Source organism: Pelecanus crispus, chromosome Z, assembly GCF_030463565.1.
Source record: "Pelecanus crispus isolate bPelCri1 chromosome Z, bPelCri1.pri, whole genome shotgun sequence".
Lineage (NCBI taxonomy): Eukaryota > Metazoa > Chordata > Aves > Pelecaniformes > Pelecanidae > Pelecanus > Pelecanus crispus.
This window is the reverse complement of record NC_134676.1, coordinates 44568162-44584772: the sequence shown is the minus strand read 5'-3', so window position 1 is coordinate 44584772 and position 16611 is coordinate 44568162. Positions and strand designations below refer to the sequence as shown.

At 44.9% G+C, this 16611-nt stretch overlaps 1 protein-coding gene across 2 annotated transcripts in view; it reads right to left on the bottom strand.

The window, feature by feature from the left end:
* Positions 1 to 9400, bottom strand: part of NTRK2 (neurotrophic receptor tyrosine kinase 2) — a 202823-nt gene extending 193423 nt beyond the window's left edge. For both annotated transcript variants that reach the window (XM_075725955.1, XM_075725956.1), the window contains exon 1: positions 9192 to 9400. In XM_075725955.1, coding sequence (XP_075582070.1) covers positions 9192 to 9400 — 209 coding nt within the window. The remainder of the gene's footprint in view (positions 1 to 9191) is intronic.
* Between the last annotated feature and the right edge of the window lie 7211 nt (positions 9401 to 16611).

Sequence of the window (16611 nt, the reverse complement as noted above, 5' to 3'; positions counted from 1 at the left end):
TCCTAAAAAAGGCACTTTCTCTTCACTTGAGGAATCCTGTTCTTCACTTAATATAAGTAGTTTCTTACTTACACTGCATATATTAACATAATGATGTGTTTATTACACTTTCTGCGCATCTGTTAGTATCCAGAGTATTTTGAATACTCATGCTGACTGCCACGTTGCTGCCACTGTTTCCATAACTTTCCATGTTCCTGTACTTGGCAAATTTAATTTGGGGGAAATTCTCTCTTGCAGTGGTACACGCAGACAAGTGTCCTGTGTCTGTCTTTCAGGTTTCTCTTTGTATTTCTGTTCGTTCTGCTGCCTGACATATACATATTGCCTCTTCTAGAGTGAGATCAACTTTACTTACAAACCGACTTATGGATGTGTTTATTGTTATACTTTAGGACAATATACTCTTTTGTAAGCATTAATTTTCTATTTTAACATCATTTCAAGTGTCAGATCATCTTCTCTACCATTTTTCCTTCAAACTAAACTCTAACCCTGCATATACCTCTTTTGCAATCTTTGCTACAGTAGTCTTCAAACAGTAGTCTTCAAACTCCACTATTTCTGCAAAGCTGCATTCTCCTTACCCACCACTTTTTTCGTAGCATTGTTCATTCACCTTTACAGCTTTTGTCCCTACCACTGCTTATGAGTAGAGTAGTATTTTTCTCCTCTGCCAGCCCATTTCTCCTTATGGTTCTCATGACCACACAACAACGCTGCACATGCCTTTCAGCACTCCTCCAGCCTACACACCTTTGCAGCATTCCCCCCGCCCCAGGATGTGTGTGATGAAGTGTTCACCTGCAATTATAGAAGGTAAGGCAGACATTTTGATGATACCTCCAGCTGTTAGGACTCTCACCTCCTAAACCTTTCATTTTAGATACCCACTGTAAAGAGCAAAACTGCTTCAAGTTAAACTCTTCATTAAAAGTCGTAAGAATATGCAGAAGTGCTCTATACAGCATGCGAAAACTATGCATACAACCAGACCAAGAAAACAGAAGGAACAACTGCCCTGTCTCCATGCAGACATGAATGCCATGGAGGGTTGGGAGAAACGTTCAGGGCAGGGAAGATCGACAGTCGTTCTTCCACCCATGCCCACCTCCAGGACAAGCAGTATCTATTTCTGCAGCTGTGCCACCTAGGTCCACATCCCCCAAATGACACAGGCTCCAGGCAACAAGAAAGTCGCTGCATACAAACATGGTCTGGGATCTGCAGTGATGTCTAGTGCAGAAGTAGTATCCAGCATTAATATTTTTCTATTTAGGTGCCTTGATGTCACATGTGGATTTGTGCCAATTCAAAATGTTTGTAAATTTATTTGAATCTAACCTGAAAAGTTTAAAATTTTGTATGTATGTATAAATACGTGTGCAATACACAGTCTTCAAAAGATACTTGTATTGCTGCCACTCTAAACTGTAAATACTTTGGCATATGCTTAAGCACGCTACATAGCTAGTCCCATGAAGTCAAGAGAACTGCTCCCAGAAGGAGAGTAGTGTGTACAAGTTTACCAGGTGAGGATCACAGTATGCATAATGTGTTCGAAAACCTGTTTCTAAAAATTAGGAAGAGGCAAGACTGGAGGGGGGAGTAGGAGATGAGTATGCAGTAGACTATTCACCCACTTGGGGGGGGGGGTTAAGGGATTTCACTTTCCTGAACTAGACCATTATTCACCAAATAGATTCATCTGTTTAAAAAAAAAAAAAAAAAAAAGAAAAAAAGAAAGAAAAAGACATGTCTGTGTGAGGTAGAAGACCACAGATTTGGAAGAAATGTTGGAAATAATGCTCCAGTAGTGTCCAGGAGTACCAGGTTCAATTTCTTCCTCTCCCTAAGGGAATGTGATTCCAGTCTCTCAGACAGTACCATACTATAAAGCAACCTCAGAGAAAGCAGTCTCAACCTTACCTGTTCGTGCTGTTCTAATTTTTGCTGCAACTGACGACTCAGTGGAGTAGGAGCAGGACCCAGCTGTCTCACTACACAAATAAGCATCACAGTTGCTTAGCTAAACAGACTGTCCTGCTCTCTGACCCAAAAGCACGTGTAAATACTCCACACCAAGTAAGGTGACTCAGACAGGAAGAACTGAGGCAAGCCCACATGTGTACACCATACAGGATAGTAGTTAAGATGCTGACACGCAAGACCTTGCTTCAGACCCATGCTCTGCTTCAAGCAGAGCAGCTCCCCACATGTGTTGCTGAAACGGTTCGTCTGGGACCACACAAACATCTTACTCTACAGCATGACGCTGCTCTCTAAAAGGAAGGTCTCGCTTTTTCCACTCACCCCAGTGAACTAAGTCCCCAAAGTTTTCTTATACTCAGCAGACAGAGAAGGGGATGCCTCCATCAGGTAATTTGCAGTAGGAACCTAATTTAGCCTCCTGAATCACTTCCTGGAAGAAGCGGGCTCTCCATTGCTGGCAGGAGAATAGCCAGCTGAGTTAAGAGCCTTCGCTACACAGTTCATAGGGAGTTGCCAGGTTTTAAATGCTGAGGCCTGGGACAGTCCCAGACATGATTAGTAAGTCCAGTGCATGATACCCGCAGCACATGCTGTGAAGAGTCTCCCAGTCCATGCCCAGGAAGTCTGACATGCCCAGTATGTGCACATGATTTATCCACATATGCTCGCTGTGCCATCTGGCATTCCGAAAATCAGACAGTTGTTGCAAAAGAATGGGAAAAGTCACGTTCTGTACACTCTTCATATGGAATACAACATCTGACTGTGCTATGTGGGACACCACACTTCACAGGATATCTGCTGAATACGGCCTTACTTATTTTTACATGTATGGTTAGGAAATAAAAAAGGTAAAAATAATTTCATTTAAATCTAAAACTGGCAGATTTCTTTTGGCTCACCTGTGAAACAAAGAGGAAAAATAGGTAACTTGCCCAGCCCCAACTAGAGCTCTATCGACACTCTTCCATAAGGAACTCAGAAGTGTTGCCATTTCACTGCTTTTCTGCCTCAGCAATGGACACGCTTTGATTAATGTATTGCCCTTCTTTTATTTATACATCAGACAACTGTATACAGTGAACTGTATATCTTCTATGGATCCAGCACAAGCTCCTACAGTGATTGCGGCTGCTGCTGTTTTGCACGTGGAGGTGCAGGTTCATTTCAACACAGAATTATCCAATATTTTGTAAAAGACCCCTCTAAAATACTCAATCTCAACTTCCTCTTGCCTCAACATATTTAGTCTTCACACAGTAGGAAAACGCCTGAGATCCAAGAAAAGCCACAAGTCAAAATCATATCAAATAATGGAGCAACAGGCCCCTTCTCTTCCAAACTTAAAGCAGGCAGGAGAATGCTTGAATCAAAGTTCTTCTCATCCTTCACATGTGCCCTCTAAACTACTCTACCCTGGTGAAATGATAATTCCATGCAGTTTTGCCACTGACTTCAAAAAGGCCAGAATCTCAGCCTCAGCTTCCCCCTGAAATAAAAGCCATCTAAGTACCTTGCTGGATCAGGACCAGCAGGCTTAGCAAAAGGCTGGTTCAAGTCACACCATTCAGAGATTACAATGACTTTAAAACTGCCTCTGAAAATGCCTTGGGCCTGCCTCGTTCCACTTTCTCTTACTTCTGAAAAAAAATCTCATTTCTTCAGGCCTTGTCTAGGAACTAAAGAATATTGACCTGAAATTTGATCTTCAAGAACGTATCCTAGCTATGACAGCACAAGCCAGAAACAACAATAGCTGAATTGGTATTAAATGTATTTAAGTTTCAGCTATAACTTCTGTCGATGATCAACACTCAATGCAGGTCATTTTCTTCCAGGAAAATAAAAAAAATTGCATATTCACAACAGAATTTCCATGGCATGGCTCCTTTCCCATAAGTCCATTACAGTTGTGCAATGTTATGGTTAATAGTAGCTATGTAAGAAACAGGATCTCCATATGCATATTTCAGGAGCGGGAATAGTTTGGCTTGCTTTATGCAGTTTCTGAAAATACAGGCTTACAATAGAACAGGAACTAAGGTGCATCCAATTATATTTTATTTTAATAGCAGCTATGTGCCTACATACATTTGGATGAAGAGATCTTAGCAAACACAAACAGCGTCCAGTAACAGAGCGTATTCACATCCCAGGCAGTACAGGGATGTGGTTTTCAAATCTCTATGAATTTATTTCTCCATTTGAAATTCAAGAAAATTAATAAAGTCATACAATCAGTGCTCCACTTTTTAAAGGACAGTTTTCAAAGAGAGGTAACAGATGTAACAAGCTAAATATACATTTAACATCAATAGAGCACTGAGACAATTTTAGAGTTCTCTCCTCCGTTTTTCATCTTTTATTGCTCTTCATTACCTGCTACGCTCATCCATCTTGGACAAGGTATTTGGATGGCCACCTTCATTTGACATATTGTTAGACATTCTTTCAGTGACAGATGACAAATGGGAGAGAGAGAACTGCAATCCAAAAAGAACGGGGTAGGGGCAGTGTCCCCTCTTACTTTAAATACAAAATGCAGAAATAAGGCCCTTGTTTGGTTACATAAAAGTTTTTGCTTTACAATGATTTGGGATCTAGAATCTTACTAAGCTACTTTCTCCCTTATGCTGTCAGCATAAAAATAATAAAGAAAAAATAGAACCTGAGAAATCTGGAAAATGCCATCCTAAAGATATCGCAGGCTGGACTGCCAGGCCCTCTGTTTTCTCATTAGTATGGAAAGAAGTGGAATGTTCTTGAAAACAACGTATTCAAGACCAAATCCTTGAATTCATACAAATGGCTTTTAGTGTTTAAATCCCAAACCTCTCTTAAAACTCGAGTGTCCAGAGACGTAGAGGGAGAGGCAGTGTTGTGCCAGCCCAACGCTGAGCACCTCCTGAAGGATGCTGCCCTCCTCCAGCATGAGCTGTTTCGTCTCAGCCTGCTGGAGACAGCCCCCATGGAGACCCCGAGGAGCCCCATCAGTCCCCATCAACCGGAAGGGCAAGGACTAAAACAATCCATACAAAAGGCTTCCTGGGAGCAAAAAAAGAACCCCAGTATATACAAAACCCCAATGCTTTGTGATAATTGGAGTATTTTTAGAGCCTAGAAATTACAAAACTGATTTTCATAACTGTTACTTTCAATTCACCTTAACCAATTACCCAGATCTTTAAAGGAAGATTTAAAAAAAAAAAGGGACAAATTCCTAAAAGCAGCTATTATATCACTACTGTCCAAAACCCCTTCAATAATTTGTAGCCTGATGCCTCGTGTCTTATTGTACAATTCCAAGTCACCAGAAATAACTTTTCAGTCCAGCCAAGCCATAGCAATGCTGCACAGCCAGAAGTTGTTTTGAGGAGGAAGGGGCTGAGGGTTGAGGGGCCTTGTGGACTGTTTTATATCATATTAAATCTACAACAGCCTAGAAATCCAAAATGAAAGCTCTGATCTTCCTATGAATTTAAACATGCCTTTTTTTTTTTTAGCACAAGCTCACATGACTTGTTAAATAATTTACTCTGTAAATTACTTATCGTGTCTTATTTGTTAACAATTCTGGAGTGCTTTATATAACTGCATTAGAAATTTATTTTGTGGTTTTGAAATGTACGCAATACACAATCACCTCTCTTTTAATAGGCAAGAGCTTAAAAGTCACCTACTATTTTGTTGGCAAGCAGTTCTTCCTGAAATGCACCAATTAATTTCAAACCCCATTCACCTGAATAATCATAAGTCAACATACTAATGACCTGATACCAGAAGTGTGAAACTAGGCCAGGAATATACTTGCACTGCAAGAAGACACTTTGAAATCAAAGTCTTTGAAGAGTCATACACACTGAAATATACTAACAATACATTTTACTTAATGAGCAAACATTAGACCAGTTCTTTTACAAGAAGTCCTTAACACTTCAAAAATGACTCATTTACTATCCTATTAATATTTTTTTGCTTGAGTGATCTCACCAAGGACTACTTATTTGCTATTGTGCCTACAATGCACGGATTTAACAATACTTACGTACTCATTTTGCTCTCACCACTCTTGGTCCTTGGCTCTTAATGATGATGACTGATACCATGATTTTAATGGAGGACCTCACTCCAGAGTTCAATTTATCTCTAATAATATCAAAACTACCAAACAATTATTATGATTAAGCTCTGTTATGATAAGCAATCTTAGTGCTGGCACATGCTTTCCAGATAAAGACCAGCCCCTGTCGGCACCCTAGCCAGTTGGACAAATCTAAAATCTCGTAAGAGACAGAGAATTTTCAAAATCCGTCTTTTATTCACCTTAAACTATGCAAAAACAATTAGGAAGGGAAAGAGTGAGGAAGATGACTAAGAAAAGCACCAGGCATAAATAGTCTTATGCCTTCCCACACCAAGTTTCAGCAGCTGGCCCTCACAGGGCTGATGCAGAAGTGGTCTGCTGCTGCTGTGAAGAAGCCTCTCTGCTGCTCTCGGTAGATTCGGATGGGGGATCCAACCAGGAATCAAGAAATAGCTGGACTGGGAGGAGTATTTATTGAGCTCTAAGCCACAATTTACCTACATGCCGAAACAGAGCTGAAGCACCTGGGTATCAAGCGGTGGAGGCTGCCCAGATGTGTGGGACGGCAGCTCTGTTATTCCTACCAGCGACACCCCAGCCTTCTCTCCCGCCAAGGGGAAGCCCTTCGCTGCCCGCTCACATCCTGCCTGGTCGGTGCCATCCACCTGGCCGGCAGCCCACCCTCTGCACCACCACGGCTTTCACATGCCCACCCTAACCACGCGGTTACCCCAGCACTCCCAGTGCACATGGCTCAGGTGAGGATCCTGACTCGGCCCACGTGCCCCCGGGCGCCTGTGGATGGTTTGCCTAGGACTGCGGGATCCACTCCCCATCTAGAGCAGGACGCAAGCAACAAATGAAGGCTTGGTTTCAACAGACACGCAGGAAATAAATGGGAATAAATTACCAAAAATTAATTGACTTATGCTCTTCTCACTCTTATTTGTACCAAGAGTAATTCCACCAGAGACCAATGGAATTGTGCTCCTGTATCTATAGAGCACATAAGAGAAAGATCAGGCCTGAAACGTCCCAAGTAAAATTCAATGCCCCAGCCTCTTCAACCTGTTTCTTAGCTAGAATAAAGCAAGATGTGCGGTGTTAAAAAACATTTCCACAATCTGCATCTACCACATTAGAACCGCTTCCCCACATATCTACTGTTTACTGAGCTCCCACAATGAAGTAACGTGACAGCTACTGCAGTCCGATACTTAATTTATGCCTACAAACTAATTAAAGGGCCTCTGTGTTTTATGTTAAAAGTACGCATGAAAAGACCATCTTAAATACGTGCAACAGCATCTCCTGAGAAATCCATGACTCAAAACTATTTTTAGATCACCAAACACAACAACATGCAATGTCACAGAATGATACAGTAAAAACTGAAAAGAACTGTAAAGACAGCGATGCTCAAAAAACACAGGAAAATGAAAACCAAAAGCAGCAATGCAAAATGACTAGACATGTTTTAAGTTGATCATGGCTGGAATACGTATTTACATATGTGTCTTCTCCCCTGGCCTTTTAAACAGAGTTTAAATTCTAGGGCGAAATTGCTCTCTTACCTCCAAATTGAAAGTATCGGATAATAAGGCTAGCAATGCCTACGAAAATGAGCAGAGATGCGTAACTCAAAGCAATTTTTTTTTTAATGAAGCAATCCGCAGACTATTAAACAAACATCTGAAACAATAACTGCTCTAACAATTCAGAAAGACTATTTCTTTATCATAAGTCCTAAAAATCTACCAGAGGTAGGCCGTATATGAGCAGTAGAAATGAATGTCTCCAGCTTTTTCCACAAACACACGCAAGGAAATGCAGCAAATTGACTTCATCAAACTGCAGACAGGTAGCCCAAAGGCTAGCATTTAATCTAAAATCACACAGTATTTCATGCTATTTTTATACCGTTTCTAAAGGAAACTGAAAAAGAGAAGAAGGATGGAGAATGAAAACAAGTGAAAAATCTGTATAGATTTTGGGGAAAATATTCCGGTATCTTTTTACATTAAAAATTTCATGGGAAACAATCCAGAAACAACAGGGACTGGGAAATATGGAGATGGACAAAACAGCTTTAGAAGGTTTTTCTCCCCTGATCTGTCATCTACGAGACCAGTATCCAAAATTTTTTGCTCAGCAAGAGCCCTCGCAGCTTTTCTCAGGCAACGTATGTGGACGCCACTAGTACAGAGCTGCAAAAGGATTGGAGGCGAAAAGCTACAGAACTCCATCGCTGAATATCGTCTGCAGGCAAACGGATGGAAGCAACGCATGGGTAAGAGGGAGAAAAGAAAACCAACTTTTTGCACCTTCCTCACTATTAATGACGGTTTCCTAATCCTCCAGCGCTTGCTTAGAGACAGCACAATGCTCGTTCCTCTGCAGGCTCAGTGTTTTCTCCTTCCAGCCACCTTACTGAGAAGGGCAAAGCAAGCTCGCATGCCTATGGCCAGGGCAGGGAAGATAGTTTGCGGTCCCTTTCACCAGAATATGCCGCATCCCCTCTGGTTTGTTTTTTTTTTCCCCTTCCTTTTTGGCTTTTGTGGTTTGTGGGATTTTTTGGGTTTGTTTTTTTTTTTTTAAATAGAAAAAGTGTATAGGAGAGATCGGGGGGGGGGGGGGGGGAGCCACCCACCAAAACTCTCGGTTCGCAGGAATAAACCGAGGGAGCGAAAGTAAAAAAAAAAAAAAAATAAAAATAAACAGAATAACACACACACCCCGCTTCCAGATCTGCTGCCGCCGCAGAGGTGAGGTCTGGGCAGAGGCGGGGGCCGGAGGCGGCTCCCCGGCTGCCCGGCGCTCCCGCAGCGGCCGCGGCGACCCCCGCGCCGACCTCCCGCCCCGCTGCCCGGCTCCCGCATCGCGGGCACCGCGGGTTCACCACCGGCGCGGGCTCGCAGCGGCATCTCCGGGAAAGCCTCAAATCACAGCGGGCTCTCCGGCTTCCAGCCACCCCACCCGCCCGCCGAGCAAGTGCCTCTGGGCGCGGGGCGGCTGCCCGCCGCCCGCCGCCCCCTCCCGCCGCGTCCCCCGGCCGCTCCGTCCCGCCGCCCCCGCGCCCGGGCTTGGGGCCGGGCCGGGCCCGGGCCGTACTCACATCTCGGTGACATTCTCGCCCTCGGCGCTCCGCTGCGGCACGGGGAAGGAGGCGATGCCCGGCGCCGGCTCCGCGCACCAGATCCGCCAGGAGCTGCAGCGGCAGGACGCGGGGCAGCCCAGCGCGCCCCGCCAGCAGCCCAGCACCAGGCAGCACAAGCCCCACAGCCGCGCCAGGCCGGGCCCCGGCCTCCGCCGCCAGGACACCATGCCGCCCCCGCTCACTCCAGCGCTGCCCCGACGGCCGCCCCCTGCTCCCGCCGCCGCTGCTGCCGGGGCGCACGGCCGCAGGCTGCGCAGCCTTCCGCGCCGCGGGCGGGCACCCGGCGGCCGGGGCTCACATGGGCGCGCCGCAGCCGCAGCCGCAGCCGCAGCCGCAGCCGCAGCCGCAGCCGCCCCGCGGCGCTGCCCGCCCGGGGGCTCGGCGGGGCGGCGGGAGCCGGAGCCGGGCGCTGCGGCGGGAGCGGGGCGGCGAGGGGCGAGGCGGGCCGGCGGCGCGGCGCGGCACCTGCCCCCGGCCCCGCGGGCGGGCGGACAGCGGCGCCTCCTGCCCCCGCGGCGGCTCCCGATGATGCTGCAAAACGCGGGGAGCGGCGGGGGCAGGTGGCGGAGGCTGCGCTCCTACCTGCGGGGGCTCGGGCGGCCGCTGCCCGCCGGAGGGAGGGCGGGCGGGGAGGGAGGCGCAGCCCGCGGCGGCGGCGGCGGCGGGGCTCGGGGCGCCGTGCTCGCCGCTTTACGCACCGTCTCCTCCTCCCTCCAGCTGATAATAAAGCAGCCCCGGCTCCTGCTCCAGCCCAAGCCGGGGAGCTGCCGGCGAAGTGACGTGGGACTGACGCAGAGAGGGGCAGAAACTCCACAAAATGAGCCTGAAATCCAAAAAAAAAAAAAAAAAAAAAGACAAAAGCAACAAGGGAGGGGGGAGGGGGAGAGAAGGGAGGGTGCTGAAGAGGAGATACCAATAGGCGGTCTGCGCCTGAGCCTTCAGACGCGCGTACACACGCACACGCAGGCACAGGCAGACACACGCAGATCCGCACCCCGCGGGATGGGGAGCGCCCCGCCGTCGGTGCGGACCTGCCGGCCCGCCGGGCGCCGGTCGGGGACGGACACCTCGCCGAGGGGCACTGGGCATCCCCGCCCGGGCGGGACCTCGCCACCGGGTGGTAAACGGGGCTGTTGCAAGAGCCCCGGGAGGCGGCGGATGAGCGACCCTAAACGGCCTTGTTCTTTCCCCAAAACGCCTCGTCCTTCCCTTAACAGCTCGGCGGCCGGGGATGCGGTGCGGTGGCGGTGCGGGGGAGCCCGCCGCAGTGCCCGGCAATGGGCGCTCCGCCGGCGCCACCGCGCGTCCCGCCGCCGCCCTGCACCGCGCCCCGCTCCCTGCGGGCCCGGCCCCGGCCCGGGGGGAGCGCCTGCAATTAGCCGGGGGGGTAATCAACCCCCGACCGCCCCATGCACCAGTACAGGTCCAGCTTTGCGGGGGGGGCGGGGGGGGAGGGGCAAGGGGTTGCCGGTTCCGTGCACCGAGGTTGAGGCAGGTCTGACTTACGTACGTACCTACATCACATACTCGCAGGTGCAAAGAGCGGCTGGTCTGGGAAACTGGGCCTGGAAATGATGTTCCTGCCTTGCCATTTCTGAGACCGTGTTCCTTCTGTCCCGGTAAATGGCAGGCAGTCCTTGTTTTGGGTTGGCAGGCTGTTTACCTACCCTTGCACCATTACATCCACAGATGCTGACCGTCCTTTCTTATCTCATTACCTGCGCTGACTATTTTGAAAGGAGTGAATGAGGGTGAATTAAAGAAAGGTTACAGAATTTTTGTCGCAAAGGTACAGAGCAAGTTGTCAATAGACTGTTAGAAAATGCTCAGGAATCAATTTGATGTGGCACTTATTAATTGAAAGCACACTCCGTTCTTCTTGCATTTGCCTGGGCTGCAGAAAAATCCAGTTCTTACTGGGTCCATTTGTAGGCCTGACACAGTCACAGGCAGGGCTGTTTTTGCTCTCAAAGATCATCCTACTCATAAAGTCATAGCCATACCTAGCTGACACACTGATTTATACCTTCCTATAAGCCAATGAGTGAAGACTAGATAAAGAGATGCAACTGAAAATATTGTCAATCATGCTATTATATTTAAACCAAATTTATTTGAAATTCAAGTAAAATTGTTGTATAGATACATTTCTTCTACTCAGAATATGTCTCCTCCTTACCAAGTTCAGCACTTTATCCTTTCTAAATAAAACACAAGGGAGATCAAGAGAGTCCCAAGGAATAACAAGGCTACATGATGCACCATAAAAACATGGAAGGACCGTAAAAAACATTATTCAAGCACAAGGCATTTTGTCTACAAGTAATACAAAATTGGAAAAAAATGGCACTAATAGCTTAAAAATAAAATATTTCTCTGAACAGAAATATTTATAGAAGGATAGCAAGTCAGATAAAAATTGCGTAGAAAAATTTTCTAGGGGCAAAATAGTTTGGGATTTTTAAAAGATTTGGAGGAAAGTGTTTAAGAGAAAATGAGAAGCAGAAAAATTAATAGCGTAAACTGCAATATGATTCCATTTTCAAAAAAAAGTTGAGAAAGGTCTCTAATGCAGGACAGAAGTAAAATTTTGAAACCTTGAAAGTTTGCTGCAAAACCTGCATTACTGTCCTCCAGCCAAGTCTGCTTACAACTTTGAAAAACTTGCTTAATTCCCCCTCTCTCTCTCCTCGATGAATGCAAAGACATCAGCTCTTTCAGGCAATAAATACTCATCATAATACTCCTAGTGATTTTATGACAATAAGCTCACAGTTTTCTAATGATATATGGGCACATGGTGGGCTTTATTACTTCACAGACATATCTCTATTTTCTGTGATTCTGTGAAGCAGAAGTTGTCAAAGAACTTTCAGACTGGCTAATTAGATATTTCAAAAGTGTTGGAAGAGTAAAGTTCTGTAGGTAAGACCTTGAATTCATAAGGCTGCAGGTAAGTGTTAGATAACACTAGAGCATATGCTGGAAAGGGGTATTATCACCTGTTGCGGTAAACATCAGTTTGTATTTTCTGCAACTCAAAGATATTTCTCACAAGGGTGTTGGTGAGTTGTACAGTAATCATTTCTTAGAAGGGTTGGGACTTACCCACATAGACTTCTGTGTGACAATGCCAAAAATGGCCAGGTGTGAAAACATGTTGGTAAAATACCAAATTTTGTTAAAGCTTTATTTCCCCCCTAAAATTAGTATATAATTGAAACAGACTGGGGGGGGGGGGGGGGGTGGGGGTGTGGGGGGTATGCAGAATGTGGGAGGATAACAAACTGAAAGGGTAGTATGCTAAGGCAACCAAAGTTGCCAAAATGAAAGCTAGGGAATATTCCACCAAGAAATACCATTGCTGGCCTACTGGGGGAAACAGCAGCTCTTTCAATAGGCACAGCTAGATGCTTTGAGTCTTTTAATTTGAGAGTTACAAAAGGATGGCTGTATAACGAATTGCTGCGATAAGTTGTGACTTTATTTCTACATAGGTAAGTTTTATTTACAAAGGTAACACCATTCTTCTATGGTTTTCTCACAGATTAAAGAAAGTAGGAAAGAACTGCTCGAATACTTGCTATGAACCATTACTTAAAGGAGAGCCACAACTAAACCAATGGAGACAAGTATCTTTCTCGTAATGCTGTGAGAGCAAACATCATCCGGAAAGTGGCAAAACTAGAACAGAGACTTGAAAATATGAATAAAGCTACAGAGTGTGATCAGAGGGCTAGAAAATATGAACTCTGAGTCAAGATTGAAAGAACTAGCTTTCTTCAGTGTGTGAAAGACTGAAGAGAAGTGCAGTAATGCTCCTGAAATATGTGGAAGGGTATGCAAAGGGACAGGTAATAAATTTCTTCCTTGTCTATGGGATAGGACAATAAGTAATGCTCTTGATTTACAGCAAGGAAGATTCATGTTCTACATTACAAAAACTTTTGTATGGAAAAGACAGTTAAGCACGATAAATAGATCACCTTGGAGAACACTGGAATCTTGAGCAATAGAGCCTTCTCAGAGCAGGTGAAGGGAGCATGTCTCTGGAGCAGGTAAGTAGAGTCAGATTTGCCTTAGGTAGGTGAAAACAAATTAACGACCTCCCAGAGATTCTGTTCCCTTGCAATACACTATTTCTTTGCTCATGTTTTTTATTGCCATAGATAAAGTTATGAAGGCACGTTCATCTGAAGGTATTAGAAGCAAAACCTGAAGATGCTGAAATACTCAGAGTGTTTTCTTGAAATTACTATCCTGAAATTGAGTTTGATCACTCTGAAACTGTAACTCATACACTGTACATAAATTATCTTTGTATCATAGCACAAAAATTATAGTAAATATCTGAAAAGATGCAAACATGGGTTTCTGCAAAAGAGGCAGTAGCTCAAAACTTGAAGAATCCCTGTGAGAGTACTGTTATTTCAGTGGGGGAATAAGAAATTATACAACAGAGTCTGGGAAAAGGTAAGGGTCACGTGATTTGTGTGTGTACTGGGGTATCCTATCCTGTCCGAAGGAGTGCATACAGAAAGACCAGTCTTACCAAAACTGTGTAGAAATAAACTGCTTACATTTCGCTTACAGTTTGGGGATTTTTAGCTGTTACAAGAGGGAGAGCTTGGACAGCTACAGGAACTCCTGTTTTTATCAGAAACCTTTTGTTTTCCAGAGAAATATCCTGGTTCCCATGAAACTTGCCACGTGAAGATTTTCTTGCATTCAAGCTAGAACTATGGTCAGAGGCACATGGCTGCACCATGACCCAGAGCAAGCATATGAACTCAAATCTCCAGCATCTGCTGGGCTAATAACTGTTCTTCAGGACATGGTTTAGTCTAGTCTACCCTCGATTGTTTTAGTGTGGACTTGGTAGTGTAGGTTAATGGTTGGACTGGATGATCTTAAAGGTCTTTTCCAACCTAAACGATTCTATGATTCTATGATTCTATGATATGTGCTTGCCTCTCCTCCCAGAGCTCCCACATCTTTTCCCGCAATGACAAAAATTGGCTTCCACAGAGCCCTTTTTTGAATTTCCTCCAAAGATGAGGCACTCTCTGACTGTCCTAGCCTGGCTTTTGTTATTTCCAGTGTTCCACCTATTTGCAGATTTATCTAGCTACTTGATCATCGCTGATTTTGCAGTACTGAATAATAGAAGCGTTTTTACCTTACCTATTTCAAGCACTGTTCAGCGCTTATTGGTTTTAAAGTGAAGCTGAATCCTGCCACCTTGTGCTGAAGAAAATTAGCACACCTCTTTATTTTGGGAAGGAGGAAAGAGGGAAGAAGGGGGAAGGAGAAGTTAACTGTAACCACCATGTTTCTAATAAACAAGGAATTAAATGAGGGCTTGAGGGTCTAATGGCTGGGTCTAATTCGATATTGCCTGAGATGTCTAATTCGATATTGCCTGAGATGTCTACCTGGGACCTCCTTACAAGTACAATCACTCTTCCAGGGGGACTGTTCACGCCGCAGAGTGTCACTTTTCATATCCTCACAGGGTTTCAAAGCTGTGGCCTCCCCCATGACCTAATGACGGCAAGGCACTTTGCCCAGCCTCTTGGCCCATAGTCTATGTCTGTCTGATGGCTGGAGATACTAATCACAGAGTTCCTGGTAGCCATCGGTCATGTTTGTTTGGTACGAGAGCAGCACTACTTTCTTTTCATCAATAAGCAATCACATCATAGGGTGAAGGGAAGGACCCTCCTCATTTATAAAAAAAAATTTTTTTGAGGGTGCAGTAAAAGTAATGATTGCAAGGAGCATGGATCTCCCTTTTCTGCTGCCTAAGTCCAAGGCAGCAGTCTTTTTTTCTGGCTGGCAGGACTCCACAAGTATCTTTCTGGTAATGCTATGAGAGCAATCATCATCCCGAAGGTGGTAAAACTAGAACAAGGGCTTGAAAAGGGTTACTTCCTCCACCCCGTGCTTGATCGCCTCCTCTCTGTGTCACTGCAAGCTCCTACCCCTACTTCAGTCTATTTTATCCACCACTCTTCTGAGTATCTCTGCAGCCAGCCAAAGAGGGCAGCTTGTTGATTCTGCAACTATCCATTTACCGCCTTCTGGACACCTTCTGACAGCAAACGTAAATGGTGTGTTTACCAGTAAGACAGCAGCAACCAGAATCCCAAACCAGCTGGTCAGCTCTAATGTTCTGTTTTGCTGGTTTTGTCAAACAGTATTTGTTCAAGTTAAGTTTGTATCAAATGCATGGACTTGTTCAGTTCACAGAAATTGTTTCTCCCTCAGATAATCCAGCTGTCTGTCTGTATGCCTGTTTGCACACACATATTTTGTTGTCTTTCTGATTACAAGGGTTCAACGGGTGGAAAATGCCAACATAAAATGACATAATAAAAATCTGACAGACAGAAAAGCAGTCCAAACAGTAAGAGTTTTTTGGCCGTGATAGCTGATGATGTTCTGAATCCTCGTTTACAGTAATCAGTGAAAAAGAAGGAAAAAAAAGACTACCGGAAACCCAGTCTCCAGTACACTAATTAAAAGGATCAGAAATAATCTGAAAACTTAGCTATAGGAACATTGCAAGCCAACTTCAGTTGGCATCAGAAGTTACTGAGTGACTGCTACTCTCATTATTTATCATTCCCCATTCACATAGACTACATATCATGAATGTGCATTGCTCATGATTATGGGGTTAAGATCATTTCAAGTGAGAGGCGAACATGATTTTTGACTCCTTGTCCTTCTAGGCCAATAGAATGCAATACACTGACCTGAAGAAAGAAAGCGCTGTAGTTCATTGCTCAAGATAGAAATCATTTCATTTATGATGCAGATACACTTGTCATGGCCATGCTAGTGACTCATTCAAACTGAGGTCAAATCTCATTATAAGGCTTGTTTCTCCAAGGGAAAATATTGCTTGTACAGCTATGCTTATTGTTGATGGCACAGGCACTACACAGTAATACTGTTCCAAAACTACTGACGATGTCTGAGCATGCATCTTCTCAAAATGGCATAGATAACAGCCATGAGCAGAGATAAGCAGTCAAACTAGTAGAGACCTAGAAGGTCAGAAATAAATAGTTTCCAACTGATCAATTTAGGACTGAGCGATCCCGGTGGTCAGTACCGTGGCTGTAAGTGGAGGTAGTTCTTCCACTTATCTTATGGATAATATACTGTGAATGGCTTGGTAAATCTAATCTCCTTCCATATGAAAATCATGTATACAGGAGCATTCTTCTTTTTTTTTTTTTCTTTTGTTAAATTAAGAATATTCATACTAGAGATGATACTATGTAAATTTAGTACTTGTTAGCAGTTTCTTTTTCCTTTTGTCTGCCTGTGTCCACTGATATTCTACACGTGCTTGGACAGCTTCTAT